The sequence below is a fragment of the Scyliorhinus canicula genome, chromosome 11 (genome assembly GCF_902713615.1).
Source record: "Scyliorhinus canicula chromosome 11, sScyCan1.1, whole genome shotgun sequence".
Taxonomy (NCBI): Eukaryota; Metazoa; Chordata; class Chondrichthyes; order Carcharhiniformes; family Scyliorhinidae; genus Scyliorhinus; species Scyliorhinus canicula.
Window position 1 is genome coordinate 64649064 of NC_052156.1, and position 27377 is coordinate 64676440.

Consider the following 27377-nt stretch of genomic DNA (forward strand, 5'->3'; position numbering starts at 1 on the left):
GAAAGAAATCACCTTTTCAATGGCAATTAGGGATGACAATAAATGCCCACGAAGTCCACGTCCCATGAACAAATTTAAAAGTAAAAAAAATAAAAACTAATGTATACAATTGAATTTCTTATTAACTTTCACAGAACCATGCCAGCCTAAATTCACCATGCAAGTGACAAATGAACTTGTTGAAATTAGCTCTTCAAATTGTCCCAGACGTGAAGTCAATACTTTTCTAGATGCAAAGTAGCTTTCATACCTGAATCGATTTGGAAGCAATACAACATAAATAATAGGCCTTTGGCCTATTCTGCATGCCACAAGCAGTCTATTCTGGTTGCAATATTAATTAATGCAGATTTTGTTTTTCACATATACAGTATTGCATGTGTCATTGAAACGATCCATTTTATTGATAGAGTTGCCTTGATGGGAAGCAGCTTCACTCAGTCACCAATGTAAATTCACTACTATACACTAATTAAGAATTGCCAATGAACAAGCCTTCTTTGTTGGAGATCGATTGCTTTCAATTGTATGTACCAAAGGCTCATGTGACATTTGAGAATGGTAAATAGTGAATAAGTGATGTAAACCTCGGCAGAGGGCATGAATGGTGCTTCGGAATAAATTTAACTTTATTAATGGGAAGTTCTCAAGAGTAGTTCAAGGTGATTTTCTTTTTCTTCCTTTGGGCAAATATATGAGAATCTATCGCAGACACGGATGTGTAGAACTCACTGTATGAAGATTCATAAAGTCAAATCATTGTCATACACTGGTTTTCAGATTGTGTGTGTGAACCTACAATTTTCTGTCCTCACTATAATGAATGAAATCTTGCAAGCAAGCAAGCAGAGCAGATCAACAGATGCACCAGGCTACAATATTGTTCGAACGTGCTGCACCATAACTGATCTGTATGCCTACAAGAGATTCACATTCAGATCCTTAGGCTCTGTTCCTAGCCTGTGCATTGGGAACTAGTAGAGACAATAGATGCACTTTCTCCATTTCATCTGAGAAGAGAAATGATTTGGGTCTGCAATATGCCAGAGTGATCGTAAACAAATAAGAAAGATAAACATATTTAATTCTTTGTACTGCAATGTAAGACTCCCTAGGCTACTGACAGTTCTTCCTGGTTTAATGCATACAAATGAGTCAAGAATTGACCTGGCCACATCTGCGAGTGTGCCGGTACTGCAGGGAATTGCAAACACAAAACAATGTCTGCAGCAAAATGTCATTTTATTTTTACAAAATTGCTCCACTTCCAAAACAGATATCAAAAGGAGGGATAAAGAGAAAAACTGGTAAGTGTTTGAATGTCTTTACCGTTAAAGAAGAAAAGGACTGGAAAGTTGAAATACTCTTTGTGAATATTTAATTGAAAATCTTATGAAAATAACAGCAACAGAATTACAGGGGAAACTGGATAAAAGAAGACAGGTTTATCAGAATTAAAACATTTAGGGTGTGATGCAGCAGACAAATGTTAAAGACCGCTTTTGGGTGTGTTTAGTGGGGCATTTTTTGGAAGGCTACAGTGGCGAGAAGCACCCGGCTATTCAACGGCACATTGCCTTTTTTTTGGCCTCGTGGAGTTTCTCTCCACTGAGGCCATGCTTCAGTTGATTTCTTGCTAGGGAGCTGAGCTCGTTGTTCACAAATCGGGGTGTCATTTTGGCCGGCTTCCCAATCTTCCCTCCTCCTTTCAGGTCCTCCCCATTTTGTCAACATCACCCTTCCAACCTTGCCAAGGCCCCTGGGATCCCCCCTCACACCCTTCCAATTGGCAAGCCCCCCCCCCCAGGCCAACCACTGGCAGTGCCAACCTGGTCCCAGGGCACCATGGCCCTGCAGCCACTGGGGCACACTGCCAGGGTGCCATAGTAGCACTGGCAGAGTGCCACGGTGGTAATGCCAAGGTGCCCAGGTGACAGGGGCAGTGACAGTGTACCACCCTGCCCTGACCCAACCATCCACGGGTCTCAAATTCCTGGAAAGAACCAACCTCCCCTACAAGGTGCTGTTCCGCCTGGTTCATGTTTATGTAAAACAGTACTAAAAGGCACCCTGTCGAGGTCTGACAGGCACAGCCATTGAGTCGTGGGCTGCTCGATCTGAGTATTTAAAGAGAATTTATCCCGCACCAGAATCAGGGCCAGCTCTGGTTTGACATCGGTTTGCAACGGGATCTGTGCTGCTGGCCGTGGGGGAGAGGGGGGGGAGGAGGAGGAGGGGGGGGGACTTCTGTGAGGGCTGGGGGGACTGTTGGGAGGTGTCCAGGTGTGGGCTGTGGGGTTGCGGATGGTGCGTAGAGTCCGCACAAGACCGGCGCCATGTGGTACGACGCTGCCACTGCAGGTAGTCAGCCGGCGCATGCGCAGTCCGTGACCTGGCCATCCACAGGCTGTTTTTGGCGCGGGAGGAAAGAGTTCTCATCGGTGCCGGTGCTAGCCCCTCATCAGGCCGGATTCGATGAGGAGGTCACGCCGATTTTTTTCATGTAAACCTCCTGCAGATTCTATGTTCGAGCCGGCACATAGCCGCAGGAACTAAGAATCCTGCCCTATGTACTTTTAGAAACTACAGTCCTTCTAAGATGTTGTCTGAAGGGATGTATTATCTATTCAATCAACTTAAAACTCTTTTTGATGTTCAGTAGAGTGGAGCCTATAATTAAGGATAAGTGACTGAACACCTTGAAATTTTTCAGCTGAACAGAAAAAGTTACCCTCGATTTGTATACTGTAGCTTTGCCTGAAAAATTAGTTTTGTATTGAAATGGTGACTAGAAGTAATGATCAGTGGAATGTCCATGGATCTTGTTTATATGAACTCCCTCAAGACATTTATTTGATAAAATCCCTCATAAGAAACTGCTGGCAAAAGTTAAGGCTAATGCAATTGAAGGCAAGTTATTGGTTAGGAAACTGTTTGAACAGCAAACGTAGGAAAGCAGAGATAATGGGGAGGTAACAGGAACAGAAAATACCAGAAAAACTCAGGTCTGGTAGCATCAATTACAAGAGAAACAGATTTAATGTTTCAACAGTTTTCCTGGCATTCTTCCTTCAGGTTTCAGACCTCAGCAAGGGGTGGCGGTGACATAGTGGTATTGTCGCTGAGCTAGTAATCCAGGGACCCAGGATAACAATCTGGGGACCCGGGTTCAAATCCCACCAAGGCAGATGATGGAATTTAAACTCAAATAAAATACCGAGAATTAAAAAGTCTCATGAAACCATTGTCGATTGTCGGGAAAACCCATCTGGTTCACTAATGTCCTTTGGGGAAGGAAATCTGCCATCCTTACCTAGTTTGGCCTGTGTGTGACTCCAGACCCACAGCAATGTGGTTGACTTGTAACTGCAACTCAAGGACAACTAGGGATGGGCAATAAATGCTGGCACAGCCTACGGTGCCCATATCCCATGAACCAATAAAGAAAAAGTATTTTGATTATAATTGGTAGGTCCACTGATTAGTGTGGCTGGAGATTGGGCCCCTACCAGGGTTGGAGACAGCAGTGAGGTAAAAGTAGCCCCCTGGAACCAAGTGAAATTTCCCAGTTCCATTCCATCTCTTTTGTGCAGATAGGATGGGAGGGCAACAGAGCTACCTGTCCACATGTGAAGGGTAGCTAATACAGCTCATTAACAGTTTATAGAGGTCAATTACAGGGTTTTCCATTTGGTTTCCTATTACTTGCAGGTGGCAGAAGCCAGTTTAGGAGACTACAGGACACCTCCTGGCAACAGAGCCAAAAGCCAGTGCTATGGTCAGACCTTGAAGGACCCCCTGCGTTCTAAGTTCAGGGGTAGTCACAGACCACCCTGCCAAGGGGTTTCCATCCCCATCACTCCTAATCGCTCTCTCCCTGCCCCACCCTGACAAAATGGTAGCCCAGTTGCAAGGCCCAAACCAAATCCAAAAAGGTTGGAGACAGGACATCTCTCTCTTGAAGTAGCCTCTCCCTTAAACTGCCACTGCAGAAGGTTGCTCCTTTTAAACTGGAGGTCAGACCTGTTAGTTTATAAGAATTTTTGTGAAATGATTGACACCAATATTGTGATGCCCATATAAGATTCATGGCAATCATCCTTTTAATGTGCAGAAGAGGGCAGATAAAGCCAATGCGAGGTCATGGACTACTGGGGGTGTGCCCAATCTGGCAATCTTGAAATCTAAGCAGGAGGAGAGTATGGAGTTGGCTAGCAACCAATTGTGCTGAAGCACTAATTATTCAGCGGCTGCAGGATGATCCCAGGGTGGTGAGATTCCAATGGCCCAAAGCTCTCTCCTGGAAAGAGAGTGTTGAAATGGGATTGGTTGGGGGGGGGGGGGGGGGGGGGGGGGGGGTACCTGGGGACGATTGTGGGCAGGGAGCATTGTTGAGATTGACTTTTACAGCTTGCATTTGGGGAGGAATGTGCATCTCGATTTTGAAGGCGGTGAGGGTGAGATCCTGGTGAACTATTCCATGGAATGAGTGTATGTGTGTGGGAAATATTTATCTCTGAAATCAGCTTAAATGATGATAGAGCCCTTTGTAATTCCCATCTATCCCACACAGGTGAAACATCAGCAACTGCAGGCACTAGCCCTGAAGGACCCACATTAACCCCTGAGGAGAAAGAGGTAGGAGCTGCAGAGGGTGCATCGTCACATCTTTTCACAGCACAGGTACATGTATCCTGGTGGGTATGCGCAAGCCTGTGGACACATAACGGTCACAGTTCCAGCTGTCTGAAACTGAGATAGTGCAGGCTGAGCCAGGCTGATTTTGAGCCTCTGGAGTGCCCGTGAGACGGCAGGTGCTAGATGTACACTGCAAGGTACGTGAAGAGGTGGCAGAGCTTCCAGAAGGTTCCTATGCCCTGGGGTGATACTCACGCAGATACAGGCAGAATGTGCAAACTCCACATGGATAGCGAGACTGGGATCGAACCCGGGCCCTCGGTGCCATGAGGCAGCAGTGCTAACTGCTGCGCCCCACCATGCCGCCCTCACTGAAGGTATACTGGGTAATTGTTCTGACCTACATTTCATCACATTGTATCAGAGCTCAGGTGACCAGAGCCAGGGTGAAAGGTGCCTGGAGTAATCGCCACGTGCTGGTTTCCCTCAGGAAAGCAAAGAGGGCCAAATAGACCTCAGGGCAGGAGATAAACAGCTTCAGTCCCCATCAGGAGGCACCTCCCAGTTGCTTCTGATGTGGGCAGCCTCATTCTCGACACCTCTGCCATTGACACCAATGCTGGAGTGACAGGATAACTGATGAGATTCCTGCTGCTGTAAAGGGACCCCCACCATTCCAGGCCCCTCACAGCTTCAGGTGACCAAGGATGCCCACCAAAGTCATCCCAAGCAAAAGGACATCAGGATCAGCAGCCTGTCTCAAGCACAGCTGGCATAAAAGAGGACGTACTATACCATAGAACCCGTAGAACCCGTAAGAGAATCATTGAAACATATGAGTCACACATGGGTTCACAAGGCTTTGGGCCTCGGTGAGTTCCTCCCACCGAGACCACACTATTGTTCATTTCCTGAACTGCCAGCAGGAATGGCTCATCGCAGATTAGGGTGCCATGAGGACTGGCAGCCCCAATTTCTGCACCCACCTCACCTTTCAGGTGCCCATGTTCCCCCCACCCCTTTTCACCTCCTACAACCTTCCAGTGGCACCTGGAATCCCCCTCTCACTCCCCCTCTAAATTGAATGGTTCCCCTCTGGGCCTGACTCCGGGCAGTGCCAACCTGGCACCTGGGCACCTTGGCAGTGCACTGTCACACTGACAGTGCCTCTTGCATCCTGGTAGTGCCATCTGGGAATCCTGGTAGTGTCAAAGTGGCACTGCTGAGGTGCCTGGGTGGCACTGCCAGGGTGCCAGTCTGGCAGTACTTGGGTGCCAGGCTGGCAGTGCCAGGTTACTATGCTGCCTTGTCCCCGAGCACCCAAAGGCCTGTGAGATCCACCGAGGTACCATCATGTATTAAGAGACGTGGGTGGGATCCTCCGGTGGCTGACACCAAAATCAATTGGGTGGAGAATAGGTTCCGACACTAAAAATTGCGACAGGCACCAATTTGACACCAAAACACAATTCTCCGTCACACAAACAGCAGCGTCAATAAGGTCCGGAATGCATCTACAGTAAACTCTGTTTGCATGTCATTAGCGGGCCAGACCCAGTATTCTCCCAGGACTCTGCGATGTTCCGCCTCCAATCGGCCGAGTTCCCAATGGTGCGGTTCATTTGTGGTTTTAAAAATCGTGCCTGCTGAGGGAGAGGGGGGATACGGAAAGTGTCCAACGTCGCCATAGTTTACTGACAGTTGTGCCGTTGGCTGGGGGGGCTTCTGCCAGGGCCGGGGGAGTAGCGTGGTGGCCAGGAGGTGGGCTGTGGGGTGGGGTGGGGCAGGCACAGAACATGATTGCTGCAACCAACAAGGAAGTCAGGCAGTTGTGCACGTCACTAACAGCCTACTGTGAACTTAGGGCCAGGGGTCATATCGGTGTCTTCCAGTCACCCCCCCCAGGTGCCCTCTGGTCCCAGCCAACCCAACAGTTATATGGTCGCACTCCAGTACAACCAGTGATTGTGTGGATATGCGGCTGCAGGTTGTCAGCCTCTGAGTGTAAATCATATGCAAATGCACCATTCTTGATTGGGTTCAATTGTGTTCCTCGTGGCATCAGTGCTAACACCTCCACAGTTGCTGAATCAATTCAGGTTCAGCGGCAGTTTTGTTGTCGTAAAAGCCCATGAATTCTGCGTCGGCATCAACAGAATGCCGCTCATGATGTTCGGTTGCAGGTCAGACAGAATTTTATTCAATGGTGAAACAGATTAAAGTAGATAAATGGCCTACTTCTGCTCCTATGTTTGGTAGAAACATCACAAAAAAATAAAAGCGGTGACCATCAGTTAAATTTAGCATGTTTTCTACTTCAGAGAGGTTTTGTATTCAGTTCTCACTTTGAAAGTCTGTCACTGGTGCTTACTAACTACACCTTTATGTTGAAGAAGGGCATCCCAAGTTAATGTCAACAGCTTAGCTGGAAGCCCTCAGAGAACAGCGGTCTCTACTTCACAGAAACTAACAAACGGCTTGAGTGCTGCTGTAAAGAACATATAATCCTGTTACATGTGCACCAGTCAAAGTGTGCCAATTGATCTGCAGGCAGTGAAGCATGGAAGTGCAACTGTCGTGTTTAGAGCACGTACAATAGATTTTGAGAAAGTTTGTTTAAAGTGCAATGCTCAATAGAAAAGTAGTAGAGAAAGAGAAAAAATGAGTAACAAGTAAATTAATTGAAACAGAATGAAAATAACATGGGCATTTTTGTGAAGATTCAGAATGATTGGGCTTGCATATAGAAAAATGATGAAAACAACAATTTTATCACAGAAATTTTTGTTTTTCTAAAACCACAGGCCAATCAATTTCTGTCTCAGGTGGAAATTTGTGTGTCGTTCAGCTCATGAAGGATATCAGTGCAGTAATGCTGTTGATTATGTAAGTCATAGTTAATCATAATTAACTTTACTTGAGATAGATTTCCAGAAAGTCTTTTTTTAAATGAGGCTGGGAAGATTACCTAGCTTGCGCAAGAAGAAGAATTGCCAGGAGAAATCCTCACAGTTGAAGACAGTACTGGGTTAAAGGTTACCAGGTGAGAAAAGGAAGGAATGGAAGTAAACCCTTGGGAGCTAAGAATCACTTTCGACTGGGTCTGAGAAAATCGAATTTAAGGGACAGTGTAAAGCATTCCCGTGAAGTGGGTTTTTCATCTGTGTTCAAAGCAAAAGGGGAAAGTTCTATGCTGTAGTTTGAAATATAAGTTGCTTCCTAAAAATAGTGTTTAGTCAATAGTGCTTTTCATTTGTTACAGTGGAAGACATAAATTATGATATCTTGTCATGTCATCCTAGCTGTCAACTAGAAGTTCAAATTTATCTTTAAAAGATAATAGCCTCGACAGAGATTGTAACATCCTCTATCAACTAAAAGTGAATTCAAAATTACACCAAGATCAAAATTTCCTTATCTCTTTTGTTAAGTTCCTTTTAACTCTTACTGTTAAACTCTGAATTAACAGTATGATTAATAGATATTGATTGATTGACCTTACTGTTACCATCAAAAGACTATTTTTCATAAATTCCAATGAAAGTAATATCAAACAATTGGCTGATGATGAAAGAGTATGGAAAGGTGAAAATTGACTTTCTCTGTTCTTGACCTTCATACATTTAAAACATGCCATCAGTATGGATTGAAAACAGCTATGAACTTGATTCAATGTCACACAGAGGAAAAGAGCCAAACAACTCGCTCCTTTCCTGCACTTGAAAATGAAAATCGCTTATTGTCACGAGTAGGCTTCAATGAAGTTACTGTGAAAAGCCCCTAGTCACCACATTTCGGCGCCTGTCCGGGGAGGCTGGTACAGGAATCAAACCGTGCTGCTGGCCTGCTTGGTCTGCTTTAAAAGCCAGCAATTTAGCCCAGTGAGCTAAACCAGCCCCTAACTTACCTTTGTTCTGCTCAAATTCATACAATCAGCAAAATTAAAGAACAGAATAAATAATGCTCTGAAATATTTCTGGAAACCTGGTGCTTTCTAGTAGACGTAGAACACAAACCAATAACAGCATCCTACTCCCCAAGAAGAATAACACCAAAGAAAATTCCAACTTTGCAACATATTGCTGAACAATTATCTATTTCATGGATGATCCCCCTGTGCAATAGAATTTGAGATGTAATTCATGAATATTTGTTATCTTCTTGATTTTATACAGTGGAGCCTTCTTAAAGGCCTGTTGTAAATAAAAGAGCTTAATGGAGCCGAAAGCCTTAATTGACATTACTGCCAACAGAATTGTGAATACTACAATGCTGACAATACAACAATCTATCAAAAGCTCATGGAAAAGAAACATTAATTTGGCGGTCAAATACATCTGTTCATTTCATCTGTTCATTTTACATTGTCGTATTTTCATTTTAAAATATATTTTATCGTTATGTTGATTATATTATTATAGTTATATTGATTACAATAGTTGAAAGATCCAATGCTTCTCATCATGAAGGCCGAAAGTGATGCTGTAATAGCCATTAACATTCTTTGGGATGAAAGTCCAGCATTTCCATGGATCATTATCGCAGAAGTAAGGGTTTTGCTATTCAACCACTTGATTTTCTAAATTGACCAATCTTTTTGGATTACTGTATAACGATGAATGAAAGAATGAACTTGCATCTGTACAAACCATTCCACAGCCAATGACTTACTTTTAAAAGTAACTCATTGCTGTTGTGCAGGCAACGCAAGTTGCACATAAAGGTCCCACTAATATACTGAACAGGTCAACTTGTTTTCAGTTGTATTGGGCCCAGTCATTGGAACAGAATTTCTTTGATGCTCACCCCCGAAAGAGCGGACAATTTAGCAAACGGTGGCATTTCCAACAATACAATGAATTAATAATAAAAAATTTAAATTGATCCAGCGGCACAGAAGATCAGTGGTTAGCACTGCTGCCTCACAGCGCCATGGACACGGGTTCAATTCTGGCCTTGGGTGACTGTCTGTATGGGGTTTGCACTTTCTCCCTGTATCTGCATGGCTTTCCTCTGAGTAATCCAGTTTCCTCCCACAGTCCAAAGATGTGCAGGTTTGGTGGATTGGTCATGCTAAATTGCCCCTTAGAGTGGGTTTACAGGATTAGGTTGGGGGTTTGGCCGAGGTAGAGTGGGCTTTTGAAGGATTGGTGCAGGCCCGATGGGCCGAATGGCTCTTTGGGACGGCAGACGGCACAGTGGTTAACACTGCTGCCCCACAGCGCCAGGGACCCGGGTTCAATTCCGTCCTTAGGTGACTGTGTGGAGTTTGCACTTTCTCCCTGTATCTGCATGGGTTTCTTCCGGGTGCTCCGGTTTCCTCCCACAGTCCAAAGATGTGAAGGTTGATGGATTGGCCATGCTAAATTGGCTCTAGGTGAGGTTATGGGGATAGTGTGGAGTTTGGGCCAAGGTAGGGTGCTCTTTCAGAGGGTCGGTACAGACTCAATGGGCTGAATGGCCTCCTTCTGCACTGTGGGGATTCTATGAGAAAATTGCAAGGAACAAAGGGCAATAAATAGACTCAGATTCTTTCCTCTTTCTCTGCTACGTGCTCAAAGACTTACTGCTGTTTCCTTACATAATTGTATTCCCGTTGTCGAGTTCACAGACATGAGCTGTCAGCGGGAGAAAAACCGCTAAGTCATCAGGTACTCCACTGTAAGCCCAATCACTGACAGGATTACCTGGCTATGTCTTCACAGGTGATGCCAGACCGGCTGGGTATTTCCATCATTTTCTGTTTTTCTTTAAGATTTTCAACATTCGACAGTATTTTATATTTAGATACTTGTCGTGACGTCTTCAATAAATGGTTGGCGTGAGTGGCCATGGGTTGGATAAACTTCTTGACTATCCATCCCGATAGAAAAAAAACTGTGTGACATGCCTTTTGATCCAAGTTAAAGGGGGAATCATACTCAAGTAAAGTTGTATGATTTTCAAATACGATTAAGAGTTTCATGTGTCTGGAAATGTATGTTCTTGAAGCAAAAAAAAAGGACTGAAGCAGTATTTAATTCCATTACAGTTTTCTGCAAATTTTGATCTTCCATCTCTCAGAATATATTTCAGGAAATGATCCGAAAAGTTGACTGAGTTTAAGATACAATCTTTCTTACAACGTGAGCAGGTTTCATCACATCAGTACTCAGATTGAAAAACTACAAAAGGCTACTTAAAAGAACAATGGTATGACAGTTATACTGTGAGTTTATACTTTAAAGAGTTTTTTTGCATTTGTATTGCATTTGTGCGACTGGTTCTTAAGCTGCAGTAAAGGCAAAAATAAAAGTGTTGGGAAAGGCTGAGACTGGCATGGGCTTTCTGCACCAGCAATGATAATGCCCCACTGACAACTTATATATTTTTTTTTTAAATGCATTTTATTCAAACTTGTATCAAAGTAGGTTACAGCAAATAAACACCCTGGGAAACATTCTTCCCAACAATCAACTATACAGTTTGCACAGATTTTTCTCCTTTTTCAACCCCCCTCCACATCACCCACCCCCACACGATGGACAGCTCCCAAAACACGGTCACAAACATCCCCCACCTTTTCTCAAACTCCCCGACTGAGCCCCTTAACTCATACTTTATCTTCTTTAACCGCAGGAATTCATACAGGCCACCCAATCATGCTGCTACCCCCGGTGGCGATGCCGACCGCCACTCCAGCAAAATTCTTCGCCATGCAGTCAGAGAGGCGAAGGCCAAGATATCGACCTTCCTCCTCTCCATGAGCTCCGGCTTCTCTGAAACCCCAAATACCAAAGGGTCCGGATCCACCCCTCCTCTACTATCCTGGCTAAGACCGCGAACACTCCCGCCCACAATCTTCCCAATTTTTCACAACCCCAAAACATGTGCGCGTGATTCACTGGCCCCCGCCCACACCTCTCACACTCATCTGCTACCCCCTGAAAGAACCCACTCATTCTCGCCCGAGTCATATGCACCCTGTACACCACCTTAAACTGTATCAGGCTCATCCTTGCAGAAAAGGTCCCGTTTACCCTTCGTAGTGCCTCATTCCATACTCCGCAATTGATCTCCATTCCCAACTCCACTTCCCATTTCTCCTTGATCTTCACCACCTGCTCGCCTCCCTGCTCCGCCAGCCACTTATATATATCCCCAATTCTTCCCTCCCCTTCCACATCTGGAAGCAGCAGTCGCTCCAGCAGGGTGTATCCAGGCAATCTGGGGAACCCCTTCCAGACCTTTTGTGCAAAGTCCCTATCCTGCAGATATCTGAACTCACTACCCGTCGGCAGCTGTACCCTCTCCCTCAGCTCCTCCTGACTGGCGAACCCTTCCTCCAAATACAAATCCCTCACCTTGACCAGCCCCACTTCCCTCCACCTTCTGTACACACTATCCATCCCCCCGGCACAAACCCATAATTCTCGCACAGCGGCATTAGCACCGACATCCCTTCCACCCTAAAATGCCTCCTCAGCTGATTCCATATCTTCACCGTAGACAGCACCACTGGGCTCCCTGAATACCTACTCGGAGCCATTGGCAATGCTGCCGTCACCATAGCCCTCAAACTAGACCCCTTACAAGATTCCTCCTCCATCCTAACCCACTCTACCCCTTCTCCTTCCCACCGCCGCACCTTGTCCACATTCGCCGCCCAATAATAATGAAGCAGGTTTGGCAACGCCAAACCCCCCCCCCCCCCCCCCCCCTACTGCCTCTGCCTGTGTAGCAGGGTCCTCCCCACCCTCGGCACCTTCACCGCCCAAACAAAGTCAGAGATGATGAAAAATGAAAAAATTAAAATTGCTTATTGTCACGAGTAGGCTTCAATGAAGTTACTGTGACAAGCCCCTAGTCGCCACATTCCGGCGCCTGCCCGGGGAGGCTGGTACGGGGATCGTGTCCACTTTCAGAAAAAAGGCTTTTGGTATAAAGATCAGGAAAGCCTGAAAGATAAACAAGAACCTCAGCAGAATATTCATTTTCATCATTTGGACCCTCCCCGCCAATGTTAAGTGCAGTGTATCCCACCTCTTAAGATCCTCCCTGGCCTCCTCCACCAGCTTCGTTAAGTTCCACTTATGGAGCCCCGTCCATTCCCTAGCTACCTGAATCCCCAAGTACCTAAACCTATCCCTCACTACCTGTAAATAGCATCCCCCCTAAATTAGCCCGCTGTGCCAGCTCATTCACCGGAAATACGGTGAATACGGGAATGGGGCCTCACGGTAGCATGGTGGTTAGCATCAATGCTTCACAGCTCTAGGGTCCCAGGTTCGATTCCCGGCTGGGTCACTGTCTGTGTGGAGTCTGCACGTCCTCCCCGTGTGTGCGTGGGTTTCCTCCGGGTGCTCCGGTTTCCTCCCACAGTCCAAAGATGTGCGGGTTAGGTGGATTGGCCATGCTAAATTGCCCGCAGTGTAAGGTTAATGGGGGGATTGTTGGGTTACGGGTATACGGGTTACGTGGGTTTAAGTAGGGTGATCATTGCTCGGCACAACATCGAGGGCCGAAGGGCCTGTTCTGTGCTGTACTGTTCTATTCTATTCTAATACCTCGCTTTTCCCTACATTCAGGTTGTATCCTGAGAACCCTCGAAACCTCCCCAACAGGCCCATAATCCTTCCCATACTCTCCAACGGATCCGAAACATACAGCAAGAGGTCATCGGCATAGAGCGACACCCGATGCTCCTTCTGTCCCCTCATTATCCCCTGCCACTCTGCCGACCCCCTGAGAGCCATCGCCAATGGCTCTATGGCCAGCGCAAACAGCAGCGGCGACAGGGGGCACCCCTGCCTCGTACCCTTGTGTAAGTCAAAGCTTCGTGAGCTCATATCATTCGTCCTCACCCTCGCTCTTGGTGCCACATACAGCAACTGCATCCATGCCACAAATCTCGGCACAAACCCAAACCTTCCCAAGACTTCGAACAAGCACCGCCACTCAACTCGATCAAATGCTTTCTCTGGGTCCATGGACACCACCACCTCCGGTACCAGAGCTCTCGACGGATTTATCACCACATTCAACAGTTGTCCTGTATTACTCGCGAGCTGCCTGCCATTCACGAAGCCTGTTTGATCTTCTGCAACCACCCCCGTATCACAATCCTCCATCGTCCCCGCCAACAACTTAGCCAATACTTTCACATCCGTGTTCAATAGTGATATGGGTCTATACGACCCACATTCCACCGGGTCCTTCCCTTCTTTTTGGATTAGTGTGATTACTGCCTGCTTTATTATCTCCGGCAACTCCCTCTTCTCCAGTGCTTCATTAAACGCCCCCAACAGATGTGGTGCCAGGACCGCCGCAAATTCCTTATAAAATTCTGCCGGGTACCCATCCGGCCCAGGGACCTTCCCCGACTTCATACCCCTGATACTATCCAGCAACTCCCTCAGCCCCAGGGGCTCCTCCAACGTGTGCCTCTTTGCTTCCTCCACCTGGGGAAATTCCAGCTTGTCCAGAAACCATCCCATGTCCCCCTCCTCTTATCCTGGGTCTGCATCATGAAGTCCCTAGCAATACTCTCTAAATGCCTCATTTATCTTCCCTGGCTCTAACACCACATCCCCAGCCCCAGTCCGGATCTTCAATATTTCCCTGGACGCAGCCTGCCTCCACAGCTGGTGCGCCAGCATGCGGCTCGCCTTCTCCCCATACTCGTACTGCACCCCTCTTGCCCTACGCAGTTGCCCTACTGACCTCCCCGTTGTCAGCCTGTCAAGTTGCCCCTGCAACCTTTTCCTCCTCGCTAATCCCTCCACCGTGGGCACCCTCGAATATTCCCTGTCCACCTCCACTATCTCGCTCACTAGACGGTCATGTTCCGCCCTCCTTCCCTTATACGCACGAACCGTGAATTAGATAATTTCTCCCCGGACCACTGCCTTCAGTGCTTCCCAAAAAATGCCCGCCGACACCTCCCCATTCTGATTGAACTCCAAATAATCCCTAATCGCCAACCGCACCTTATCACAAAAGCCTCCATCCGCCTATAACCCCGAGTCAAACCTCCACCCCGGCCTCTGCTCTCTTCCCATACTGAACCAAATATCCAACCAGTGGTGTGCATAGTCCGAGACAACTATCCTCGCATACTCTTCCCCCTCCACCCCAACCAAAATCACTGACAACTTTTAAACGTTCCTCGATTCTTAATACAAAAAGCCATCTGTGAATTAATCAAATTCATTTGCTTTGTGCTTTCTTGTGTGAAGCTTCCTGCTACATTAGTCAATCTCTCTCCACCATATCAAAGAAGTCCAGTGGATGAGTAAATTATCCCCTATTACTTCAAATTTTATGCTTTACCTGCTCTTCTGACATGTTTTGATGATATCACATGATGATCCGAAGCATTTTGCATATTGCAGACATTAGGGTAACTGATCAATATTTCCAACTTGAAATCTCACTCCTTTGAAAAACAGGATAACATTTGTTATCCTCCAGTCCTCAGGTAATATCCTCTGGCTTAACTATCTCCAGAATTATGATCCAATTATCTCCTTTCTCACTTCTTTGAGGATTTCGAAATTCCATCGCATTGGATTTAGGAGCATTGTAGATAATTTCAAGGGAAATTCGTGAATCTGTGGCTGAATTATATTAATCCAGTACTTTTTCAGACGTATAGTGGGGGATTATCCCGTTTCCCAACGCTGAAATCGTAATCGGCGATTAGGCGAAGAATCCCTTCCGACGCCCAAATCAGCTGCGGCGCCGGTTTGATACTGGTTTTCAATTCTCCGCCTCCCTCTGAAATGGTATCATTGTGTCACGCTCCGCACGCCGTTGGAACAGCGTTGCCGCATCATCGTAAGGCCCTCCCCGATGCCCCACCTCCAATTGTCTGAGTTCCCGACCGCGCAGTTGATGTGTGGTCTCAGCGGGCGGGAGCCATGTTGCTGGCTTGGGGGGGGGGCTTCCGTGAGGGCTGGGGGGATTTGCGGGGGATGGCCAGGGGTGCAGTATTTGGCAGGTCAGGTCCGCCCACAGCCGGCGCCATGTTTAATGGCACAACCGCTGCGAGTAGTTGCCGTGCGCATGCGTGGCCACGGACCCAGCCATTCTCCGGCAGTTTTGGTTGTGGGAGCTGGGAGTTTTACCGGGCGAGGCTGCTAGACCCTCACTGGTTCCAGGATCGGTGAGTGTTTGGTGCCCATTTTGGCATCGTAAAACGTCACAGCTCCCACATCTGCGTCGGCACTTAGCCGCAAAATTGGAGAAACCAGCCCATCATACCTGAGTAATCTCCGAATTGTTGTTTGGGTGCCAGCATCATTGACTTACACCGGTTGCGGCAGTCACCAATACTCTAGTTGGCAGGGACAGGTTGTGAGGATAGAGGCTTCCCACATCACAGGCCGAGTGCCAGTCACTGATGGGGACAGGGATGCTGTGCAAACTACATCATCTCAAAGGGATCAGGAGTTGATGGGATTGTGGCACAGGGTGACCGATTAGGGTTCACTCACTGGGGATGATGTCATACAAGGTTTATTTATGCCATTGACATTTAGAATGCCATTTAGAATACTGTGAGCAATTTTGGGCCCCACACCTTAGGAAGGACATACTGGCACTGGAGCGGGTCCAGCGGAGATTCACACGGATGATCCCAGGAATGGTAGGCCTAACATACGATGAACGTCTGAGGATCGTGGGATTATATTCATTGGAGTTTAGGAGGTTGAGGGGAGATCTAATAGAAACTTACAAGATAATGAATGGCTTGGATAGGATGGACGTAGGGAAGTTGTTTCCATTAGCAGGGGAGACGAGGACGCGGGGGCACAGCCTTAGAATAAAAGGGAGTCACTTTAGAACAGAGATGAGGAGAAATTTCTTCAGCCAGAGAGTGGTAGGTCTGTGGAATTCATTGCCACAGAGGGCGGTGGAGGCCGGGACGTTGAGTGTCTTTAAGACAGAAATTGATAAATTCTTGATTTCTCGAGGAATTAAGGGCTATGGGGAGAGAGCGGGTAAATGGAGTTGAAATCAACCATGATTGAATGGTGGAGTGGACTCGATGGGCCGCATGGCCTTACTTCCGCTCCTATGTCTTATGGTCTTATGGTCTAAGGTGGGGTTACACTGCTGCTCCCGTGCCCTGCATCTTCTGCAGATGACACGAAGGTCGGTGGAGTTGTGGATAGTGCTGAAGGATGTTATAGGATACAGAGGGACATAGATAAGCTGCAGAGCTGGGCTGAGAGGTGGCAGATGGAGTTTAATGCGGAAAAGTGTGAGGTGGTTCACTTTGGAAGGAGTAACAGGAATGCAGAGTACTGGGCTAATGGCAAGATTCTTGGTAGTGTAGATGAACAGAGAGATCTCGGCATCCAGGTACATAAATCCCTGAAAGTTGCCACCCAGGTTAATAGGGCTGTTAAGAAGGCATATGGTGTGCTAGCCTTTATAAGCAGGGGGATTGAGTTTCGGAACCACAAGGTCATGCTGCAGCTGTACATAACTCTGGTGCGGCCGCACCTGGAGTACTGCGTGCAGTTCTGGTCACCACATTATAGGAAGGATGTGGAAGCTTTGGAAAGGTTCAGAGGAGATTTACTAGGATGTTGCCTGGTATGGAGGGAAGGTCTTACGAGGAAAGGCTCAGGGAATTGAGGTTGTTTTCGTTAGAGAGGAGAAGGCTGAGAGGTGACTTAATAGAGACATATAAGATAGTCAGAGGGTTAGATAGGGTGGACAGTGAGAGTCTTTTTCCTCGGATGGTGATGACCAACACGAGGGGACATAGATTTAAATTGAGGGGTGATAGATATAGGACAGATATCAGAGGCAGTTTCTTTACTCAGAGAGTAGTAGGGGTGTGGAACGCCCTGCCTGCAACAGTAGTAGACTCGCCAACTTTAAGGGCATTTAAGTGGTCACTGGATAGACGTATGGATGAAAATGGAATAGTGTAGGTCAGATAGGCTTCAGATGGTTTCACGGGTCGGCGCAACATCGAGGGCCGAAGGGCCCGTACTGCGCTGTAGTGTTCTATGTTCTATGTTCTTGGTGAGGGTATAAGCATACAGGACATTCATGTTTAATAACAATAATCTTTATTATTGTCACAAGTAGGCTTACATTAACACTGCAATGAGGTTACTGTGAAAATTCCCTAGTTGCCACATTCCGGTGCCTACACAGAGGGAGATTTCGATATGTCCAATTCACCTAACGGCACGTCTTTTGGGATTTGTGGGAGGAAACCGAAGCACCCGGAGGAAACCAACGCAGACATGGGGAGAATGTGCAGACTCCACACAGGCAGTGATCCAAGCCGGAAATCGTGGGCGCCCTGCCCACAACCCGGCCTACCCGTGGACAGAGTGGAGGCCGGTGTGAGCTCCGGAGGCTTTACCGACACCTGGCTCTGCCAGTCATGGAGGCCGGTCCTTGTCTGAACCGTGGTGTCGATGCTCTCAGCTGTGGCGGACTGAGACTGGATTATGTCCCTCAGGGAGTGACCCATGCCCCTCAAAGCCTCGGTCATGGCCCTCTATGACAGGCTATGGTCAGTCATTGCCCGGTCAATGCTCTCGATGTCCTCAGCCATGACCCTTTGTGAATGGGCCAAGCTCTGGAGCACTGCAGGAATGTCCATGTGACCCAGGACATGTCCGTCTGCGACTGGGCTCTCCTGTCCTGGGCCTCAGCCATGGACAGCAAGCTATGGGCGATCTGACACAAGGCCATGACATCTTTCTTGAGGCCTTCCACCGTGGTCACCAAGCCTTCAGTGTTGGCCTTGGTGCCACGCATTGCCGGCACCATCTCCTGAGTATGCAGCTGAGTGGGCTCCTCTAGCTGTCCTTACAGGCACTGCAGTGTTGCCGACACTCACTCTTGTAGATCCTGGATATTCTTCTGCACCTGCACCTGTGATGAGATCATCTTTTCCACAAGAGCAAATCTGTCTGGGCGACAGCTATTCCCTGGGACCGGCAGCTCTCCGACCGTCCACTCCATGGGAGTCCTTGCCTCCACCTGATGTGCTACAGCGTGTGTGTGGTGATCACCAGAGAGTGAAGCCAGAGCTTGATCACTAATATTCCCCACCGATGGTGGATAGTGCAGGTGAAAGCAGTACCGGGATGTCAATGTCAATGGAGTAATACTCTGGTGTGCTCGGAGGGTCTGGATGGGAGCAGCGACCACAGACAACATTTGTTCGACATTCTGCAAAGACAAAAGAAATGATGGACGATCGAACGGCCATGCTGAACCCAAAAAGCAGCATGGCAAGACACAACTTGGCTGAAAAAAGCCGGGAGACCCCACTCCCGAGATCTACTTGGCTTGCAACGCCTCGCGAAATCTAGAGCGGTCTCGTGAAACATTGCGATGTGAACCCTGTCTATTGTGGCAAATCTGCAAATTAGAGCAAGACAGCTGGTCTCACTCTTAACAGCTGTTTCCTGAGGCACCCGAGACATTGGGATCTATCCTCTTCGCCTTGGAGACCTCGGGTGAGCCATGTTCAGTACTGGTCTCAACAAACAGGAGCCAGACAGATCAGCTCTTGTGGGGGTCTCCATGGGAGTTAGAGGCCCCCAGGCGCATATCTTTGGGCAGTGTGGTACCCTACCACTGCTTCTGCCACCTGGGTGCCAGCCTAGCACTGCCAGGGTGTCAGGTTGGCACTTCCATGCTGGCATTTTCCACGTGGCAGCGATCAGGCTGGGGGTGCCCTGCGTGGATGTTGGGTGGGGTGATGTGGGGAATGTGTGGGGTGTGTATCCTTGGAGATACAGAAAGGACATAGTAAAACACTGTGATGCAGTTTATTTTTTTGGGGGGAGGTGGTTATTGCTGGTGGCATGACTGTGCAAGGCACCTGGCCAAAGAGGACAATACACCTTTTATGGATTAATGAAGGATGGGTTATAAGGGAAATCCAGGCAGGCGGGGTGTTACTGGCCTCTAAGGGAGTGGGGGTAAATGTGAGGAGTGAGGGACGGGAGTTATGCCAGGGCACAGTGGTAGGTACTTACCCAAGCTGCTCTGAGGATGTTGTTCATATTCTGACGGAATTGCATGCCATTCCTCTTCCTGAGGCTGGCAGCACCTCACAGCCTCTATCACCTCATCCCAGGCCTTCTTCAGTGCTGTGGACTTGTATCTCCTTCCCACTCTGGGGAAGAGGTGTCTCTCTTCTCCTCGGCCACATGCAGTAGGTGTTCAATCTCCGAGTCCAGGAACCTCGGTACTCGTCTTTTAGCAGCCTTTTTCTTTGCTGGAGTGGCAATCTGTCGCTAAGTGGAGTACTTAAAAGCTGCTCCAGCTTGTCAGGCTCTGAACGTGAATCCCAACCCCAGAGGATCAGACGCCAAGGGGCTGGGAATTGGGCGGGCTGCATGCTGTCCCATCTGCTTGACATGAATTGCTCTTGGATGGCGCTGCTCGCGGCAGCACGCAGTTCCCTTGATTCTCCAGCGGTGGCAGCACTTAGGATGGGATTCTCAGGCCGTATGATTCTCAGCAGAGGGAGGCAGTGCACTTTTCGCTGGCAGCGGGATTTTCCAATGTCAGAGGGAATTCCCATTGAAGCCACCCCACATTGCCAGGAAATTCATGGGCGAGGGTGGACTGCCGGCGGGACTAGAGAATCCCGTCGCCAGTGAGTTACTGGAGAAATCAGTCCTTGGTCTCCAGAACGGAGAATCCAGCCCATAGTCTTTCATTCCCGGTTACTTCCCAGTGAACCTATGCTGTTTGCTTTCTATGGCTTTAAATCTTTTCTATAAATGAAGTGCACAAACAATACTCTAACTTGTCTAATGTTGCATGATACAACATTTATTATAAACTCTTTGCTATCGTATTATGCTTCTATTGAAGATAAAACAATGATCTGGTCCTCAGTCGTTCAGCAACCGTCACTCAGATTTTCAAGGAGTGGCCTAAGTAACTCAGGTTTTCCTGTTCATTAATACTCTCCAACATTTTCCAATGTGTTGCTTTTTAAAATCTAAAATCACTAACATTGAATTGCAACTTCCACCTTCCCCTGATCTGTCTATGTCCTCCTGAATGCATATGCCAATTCCCTTACTTTGTGTCATCTGCAAACTGTGGTACCCAGGTTTCTAAATCCAAATTAGCTACATTTAATCAAAAACAAAAGTGACGCCTGCAGCATCCAACCAGGAATTAATCCTTTTAATCTTTTCTCAATGCGAGTATCAACCATTAACCTCAACCCATTGTTTCTTGTTTGTCAACAAAGTTTCCCTTTGTGCTCATACATTTAATCTTCTATTCATCAGTGGAAAGAGGAAATCAAATTATAATTCCCCACAGGCACTCTTATTTGTCTCGACAGTTTTCTGTTTATCCTGATTGTCGACAATATTCATTTGCGAAGATTGTGTGCAAAAGCAAGATTGCATTTCATCTCTCGATTTTCTCAGTGGAATGGGAATATCAAAGGCCTACCACATTTTGAATGCAATCATTCGACTTGCATATCAATGGGCTGTTGAAGCTAGAACTCCAAATAAAGGGAAATTGCCATTTTATTTGCCAGACTTAGCTCCTGGAACAAGCTTACCTGAATTTTCACCTTTAATACAGTCATATTTGTTGCAACAAAAATGTCAAGAGATGCTTTGTTTTTGTCAATTTTTTTACAACTTGGTATTTACTGAGGCAAAAGTAATAAATATGAATCAGGCAGAATTGATTGCATCACCAATTATAGTACTGCGGCTAGCTCATGGGTATAAATGGTAACTTGTCAGTGCTGAAAGTTATTAAAAGCAATCTATGTCAACAAAGCACCTTTTTAAAAAAAATCAGATCTACTTCTTCCATGACTTTGTACTTTTATAACTGGAAATGAAATTAATGGCCCATTTCTTTTTATAAAACTCAAGCAACCCACACGGTTACTTCTAACATGAAATCATCCTATGGAGTGGTCAACATCTTTATATGCTGGTAAACAAATGGCGAATTACTTGCCAGATTCGGACAATACCCAAAGTGTAATATTTGTGATTGTTTGATAGCTTTCTTGAATTATTACATCTTTGGCTAATAACCAATGCATTTATAGGACTTTACAGCTCAATGCATACATATAAATCATGCCTTTTAATCAATACCTTTCACCATCAATGTTCCTGTGCTGTTGGCTGACCCAAAATGGTTCCGGGCAATACAAGTGTAGCTTCCACCATCTCTCTTTGTTACATTGGCTATTCTGAGGCTGCCATCCTCCAGAGTTGTTCTTCTAAACAAAAGAACAAAAACAGTCAATAACTTTCCAGCCACATATAGCAAATGATTAAATATTGTTTTTTTCTTTCTCTCACACACATAACACTACAATATTGAACATTATTGGCCTATTAGCCGATCATTATTCGATTTCAAGTTTAATTGTGCCACCTCATTTTTAGACAGTTCCATTTGTATTGGCTCATTTTTCCTATACTTCACCTTACCTGAAAGTCAAAACAGAGATTCATATGAAGCTGACATGTGGGGCTGGATTCTCCGCACTCCAATGCTGAAATTGCAGCCGGTGCCGGGGCGTAGAATCCATTTCCCCGCATGGATTTGGGACCAGTGCCGGTTCCCCGATTTTCTGGGACCCGAAAAGCGGCGTATTTGTGCCACATATCCTCTACTTGTAGCCATTGCTGGAGGCCCGCCTTGCCATTCTACACCACTGACCAGCCAAGGTCTCGATGGCGTGAATCTAACATGGTCCTGCTGGTCGGGATACCAGCATGGGAGCTGCGGACGCAGCCCGCGGCCGCCCTGGTCAGGGAGGGCCGATCGGAGGGCAGGGGGGGCCTTATACGGGACTGGGCCATTTTATGGCGGGCGGTCCGGGTCAGACACACGGCCAATCTGGGGCACTATGTTTAAGGGTCAGCGCCACAGTCTGAGTCCGCAAAGGAGCACGACGCAGCCGCTGGAGGCCTCTGCCGTACACATGCGCAGCCTCTGACCCGGAAGAGCGGGGGCCCGTATCTGGAGCATAAGTTGCTAGTTTTATGATGGTTCACTGGGAGCTCCTGCAGGGCTATGAATATGTGGCCCTTTCGCGCCAGTTTTTCTGGTGTGAAAGTCCACAGTTCTTCCATGGAGACATAGGGCGGGATTCTCTCAGTCCGGGGTCGGGCCGTAGAATTGCCATGACTGGTGCAAATTGCGCCACACCACCCCGACACCGGGACGCGATTCTCCACTCATTGGCGCCGGCGTGGTCAGCAGGCCGCCGGTCGGGGGCCGCTCTATGGGGCCTCCTGGCGATTCACGGACCGAGATGGGCCGAGCGGCCGTAACAAAAAACTCGTGTCTTAGCCAGCAGGACCTCGGCATGGAAGGGTCCGGGGTCAGCCTGTGGGGGGATCGATCCTGGGGGCGGCCTCCATTGTGGCCTGGCCCGCGATCTGGGCCCACCAATCGGCGGCACGGCCTCTCGGGCTGGGGGCCTCCTTTCTTCCACGCGGCCCCTTTAGCCCTACGCCATGTTGCATTGGGACCGGCATGGAGAAGGGAGCCACTGCGCATGAGCGCGATGGCACCGGTGCCACTGTGCATGCGCGGACCCCACGGCGCCAAGTTGACACCGGGATCAGCAGTTGGAGTGGTGTGGGCCACTCCAGTGCCGTGCTGGCTCCCAGTAGGGCCCTGAATTGCTGATCCTGAGACCATGTTGACGCCATCAAGAACGCGACGGCATTTCCGGCGGCGTCAACACTTAGCCTCAGGATCAGAGAATCCCGCCCATAGTCCCAAAAACAAAGAATCCAGCCCGTGATGTTTCGAAACAACGTCATAGAATATTTTTAGAATTTACAGTGTAGAAGGAGGCCATTCGGCCCATCGAGTCTGCACCGGCTCTTGGAAAGAGCACCCTACCCAAGGTCAACACCTCATCCCTATCCCCGTAACCCAGTAACCCCACCCAACACTAAGGGCAATTTTGGACACGAAGGGCAATTTACCATGGCCAATCCACCTAACCTGCACATCTTTGTGACTGTGGGAGGAAACCGGAGCACCCGGAGGAAACCCACGCACACACGGGGAGGATGTGCAGACTCCGCACAGACAGTGACCCAAGCCGGAATCGAACCTGGGACCCTGGAGCTGTGAAGCGATTGTGCTATCCACAATGCTACCGTGCTGCCCGTTAATTGTATTCAGTATTAAAAATTTGTACTCTTTTCTGTATGTATAGTAAATTATCAGATCTGCAGGAAAAGTGAGTGCAGTGAGTACAGCATGTTATTGTATGAGATGATGGAAAAAGATTCCGTTTGTCAAACCTCTCCCCACCCCTGGCGGATCTTTTCATAGATTCTACAAACCATTAATTTTCCTTTGGAAGGAAGCAAACAACCATAGAAAAAGCTTTCAAGACCAAACAACAGTGTGAATTTTCTCTCTGGCCATCAAACAAAATGTGTTATTCAGCTCAGTTAATTTGCATTCTCTAAAGAAAAATGGCCTCAAAGAGATGTCATGAGAATAACCTGTATTTTTCCTTGTACTTCAATTCAAGCTTCAATTCAATTCCCAGCTTCTTTTTTTACATATCTACCATGCTGTGTGGGAGCATTGTTTTCTTAGGTCCAGTCTGACATCAAGCTTATTCATTCTGGGCCTATCTCTTCAAGATGGGGAAGCGCAGTTCAAGTTAAACACTCTGCGGATTTCAATAGTTTAAAGACCGGGCCAGCATTCTCCCTTGATATTCATTTGCTTCTTTGCTCTCTTGTCAACTCTCTGAGTCTTCTTTCATAATTTGGAGTCGTAAATTCTACATTCAACCGTATCAATTTTCTGAGTCTTCCCCAGCTTATCACTAAAGCTGCCACATACAAACGTGGCCTTTCCTTTGATACATATGAGGTTGGGATATTATTTTTTGACTTACATTTTCTACTTGGTTGGTTGGCCTTACTGATAACAGCATCAGGAGATTACATTTTTCTCCTTCCAAATTCTCGCTCGGCTTGCCTGATGCTGGCCATTCTGCCAGATAACTGGGAGAACTTTGATGCCTCAACTAAAAAGAGATTCTTTGTGTGTGAGCCAAGGGACTGGTTGCTGGTTGGTTATTTAGCAATAACAGCCCTCACAGCTGGGGATAATTCCAAGCTCACAAACAGCTACGTTCTACTTATTATTGGCAAGGCGAATCTAGTTAGCCAATCTGCCTTTGTCTCCTTTGAAAGTCACAGTCGTGGAACCTCATTCTCCATCTTGGGAAAAGTCTCCTTAATTAAATTATTCCCCTCGAGAAAATGTTGTATCATAGCTCAGATGTAGCAAACTAAGCAACGTTTATATTAATTATCCTCACCTGATGTTCTCTTGGGTTTGACCTTCCAGATAGCTGACACATAGGTTTTTATGAAAGTGGCAATACTATGAAATGAAAATGAAAATCGCTTATTGTCACGAGTAGGCTTCAATGAAGTTACTGTGAGAAGCCCCGGCGCCTGTTCGGGGAGGCTGGTGCGGGAATTGAACCGTGCTGCTGGCCTGCCTTGCTCTGCTTTGAAAGCCAGCGATTTAACCCAGTGTGCTAAACCAGAACGGTAGCACGGTAACATTGTAAATTCTGCTTCTTACCATTGAAGGCTACCTTGTTTTTATATCAGATTGACTCATGTTTTCATGGGTCACTCTGCTCTTTGTCTTTTATTGCCGATGATGGAATATGACTTGAATCACAGTGTTCCACAAGAGACCAACCTTATTGACATTTCAATTTAATAACAGCCGACAATTAACGGGTTCAAAGCCACCTTTGCCACTTTGCTCCTGTCAGTTTCTTAACTGTTGCTCACAGTAGAGAACCTGTGATGGGCAGCTCAGCTGAAATCAGCAAAGTGGAACATCTTCCATACGCCATCTCTCTTGTGTTTCTGATCTCGGGTCTGTGCTGCAGTGGAAAAGCCAACCAGGATTTGTTACTTATCCTTCAGCACGCAGTGCACCTGCAGCGATAAAGCTTTAAACTGTCTTGCCAAAGCCTTTACTTTCTGAGCAGAGGGAAGCATTTTCTTTCTTCAGCATAAAAGATCCATGCTTCCAAGATAAAAACACCTAACTTTTAGAGTTCCAGAGCCACTTTTACTTTGGCTCGTTCTGAGAGGACCAGCTCAAAAGGATGTAAACCGTCTGCTGCATGAGCTGTTCTGCAGCAACATTTGTTGCTATTAGACAGTGTGGTAGCCAAATGCAAAAGTACTGCATCATTGTTCCAGAGTTTCAAGGCCTGACAAAATTCTGATCCGTTATGCAAAATAGTTCTATTTTATAAATACATTCCTGGAATGTGGGCATCATTGGAAAGGGCAATATTTATCACATGTTTCATCGCCCTGATAAGGAGGCTTTTAGCTCAATCTGCTGTTGTGTGGCTTGATACATCTGACGACGGGATTTCCGACCCTTCCTGCTGGCAGGATCCTCTGGTTGTGCCAAAGGCAAACCACCCCCGTGGCTGTCGGACGAGCCGGACAAAAGACTGTAAACTTCGGCATGACTGAAAGATCCAACCAGCAGCCAATGGCTGCACGCGTCCGGCCGTAAAAGACGGTGTGGGGCAGAGAATCCCAACCTGAATGCTTATTAGGCCTTGGAGGGTAGTTAAACCTCAAAGCGTAGTTAAAAATGAGACTATAATCACATTAAGGCAGATTAGGTAGGGACAGTCAGTAGTTTCCTTAATGACGTCTCTGCACAGACTCGAGCTCCCCACCCATCTCACACCCAAAAATAGTTGATTAATTTCTTTGGTCTAAATTTTCTGCCCACTGCAAGAATCGTTGCGTGCAGGACAGATAATTTGAGGGACCAGCGAAAGATCCGACGGCCCTCGAGTATGGATATTTTGGTTCTGGGGCGGGTGAGACTGGAAAATCCCACCCTTTGTCTCTAAGATTGAGATTGTCTGTGCAGCTGCTTCTGGAGCGACCTCACCCTTTCTACCCTGCTGAGGCTGAACTCTCCTGCTTTCCCCCACAAAACATCATTCAACCCTTTCATCACTCGGAACATTTTCCACGTCGTTCTGTTTTACGTTCACTTTCTCTTTTCACTGAGAGCTGAAATTTCTGTCATTACAAATAGTAGCAAAGCAAGAGGGTAAAATGCAGGTAGAGTACTGTATTCAGTTCTGGATCACTGCATTGAGAAAGGTTGTGGTCACCCAAAGGGGGTAGAGAGGAGATTTAAGAAGATTTTCCCAGGAATGGGGAATTTTAGCGATGAGGAAAGGTTAAGAACTCTGGGCCTATTTCTTTGGAGCAGAGGACACAGGAAAAATTTAATTGATGTGCATAATTATGAAACGGTCAAGACCACGCTTTTCCATTTGCAGTCAGGTTAATAATCAGGGGACATATATTTGAAATAATTGACAGAAGGATTAATGCCCTTAAGGAGATTCATTTTCAGCTAGATATTCACTGCCTGAAAGGAGGGTAGAGGCAGAAACATAGAACATAGAACAGTACAGCACAGAACAGGCCCTTCGGCCCTCGATGTTGTGCCGAGCAATGATCACCCTACTTAAACCCACGTAACCCGTATACCCGTAACCCAACAATCCCCCCATTAACCTTACACTATGGGCAATTTAGCATGGCCAATCCACCTAACCCGCACATCTTTGGACTGTGGGAGGAAACCGGAGCACCCGGAGGAAACCCACGCACACACGGGGAGGACGTGCAGACTCCACACAGACA

General features: G+C 47.1%; 1 protein-coding gene across 7 annotated transcripts in view; it reads right to left on the minus strand.

Annotated features, from left to right (window-relative positions):
- LOC119973115 (contactin-4-like) overlaps positions 1 to 27377 on the minus strand; it is a 3053649-nt gene that overhangs the window by 607160 nt on the left and 2419112 nt on the right. For 6 of the 7 annotated variants that reach the window (XM_038810685.1, XM_038810690.1, XM_038810684.1 and 3 more), the window contains one exon: positions 21759 to 21886. In XM_038810685.1, coding sequence (XP_038666613.1) covers positions 21759 to 21886 — 128 coding nt within the window. The remainder of the gene's footprint in view (positions 1 to 21758; positions 21887 to 27377) is intronic. The other variant, XM_038810691.1, reaches the window with a different exon arrangement.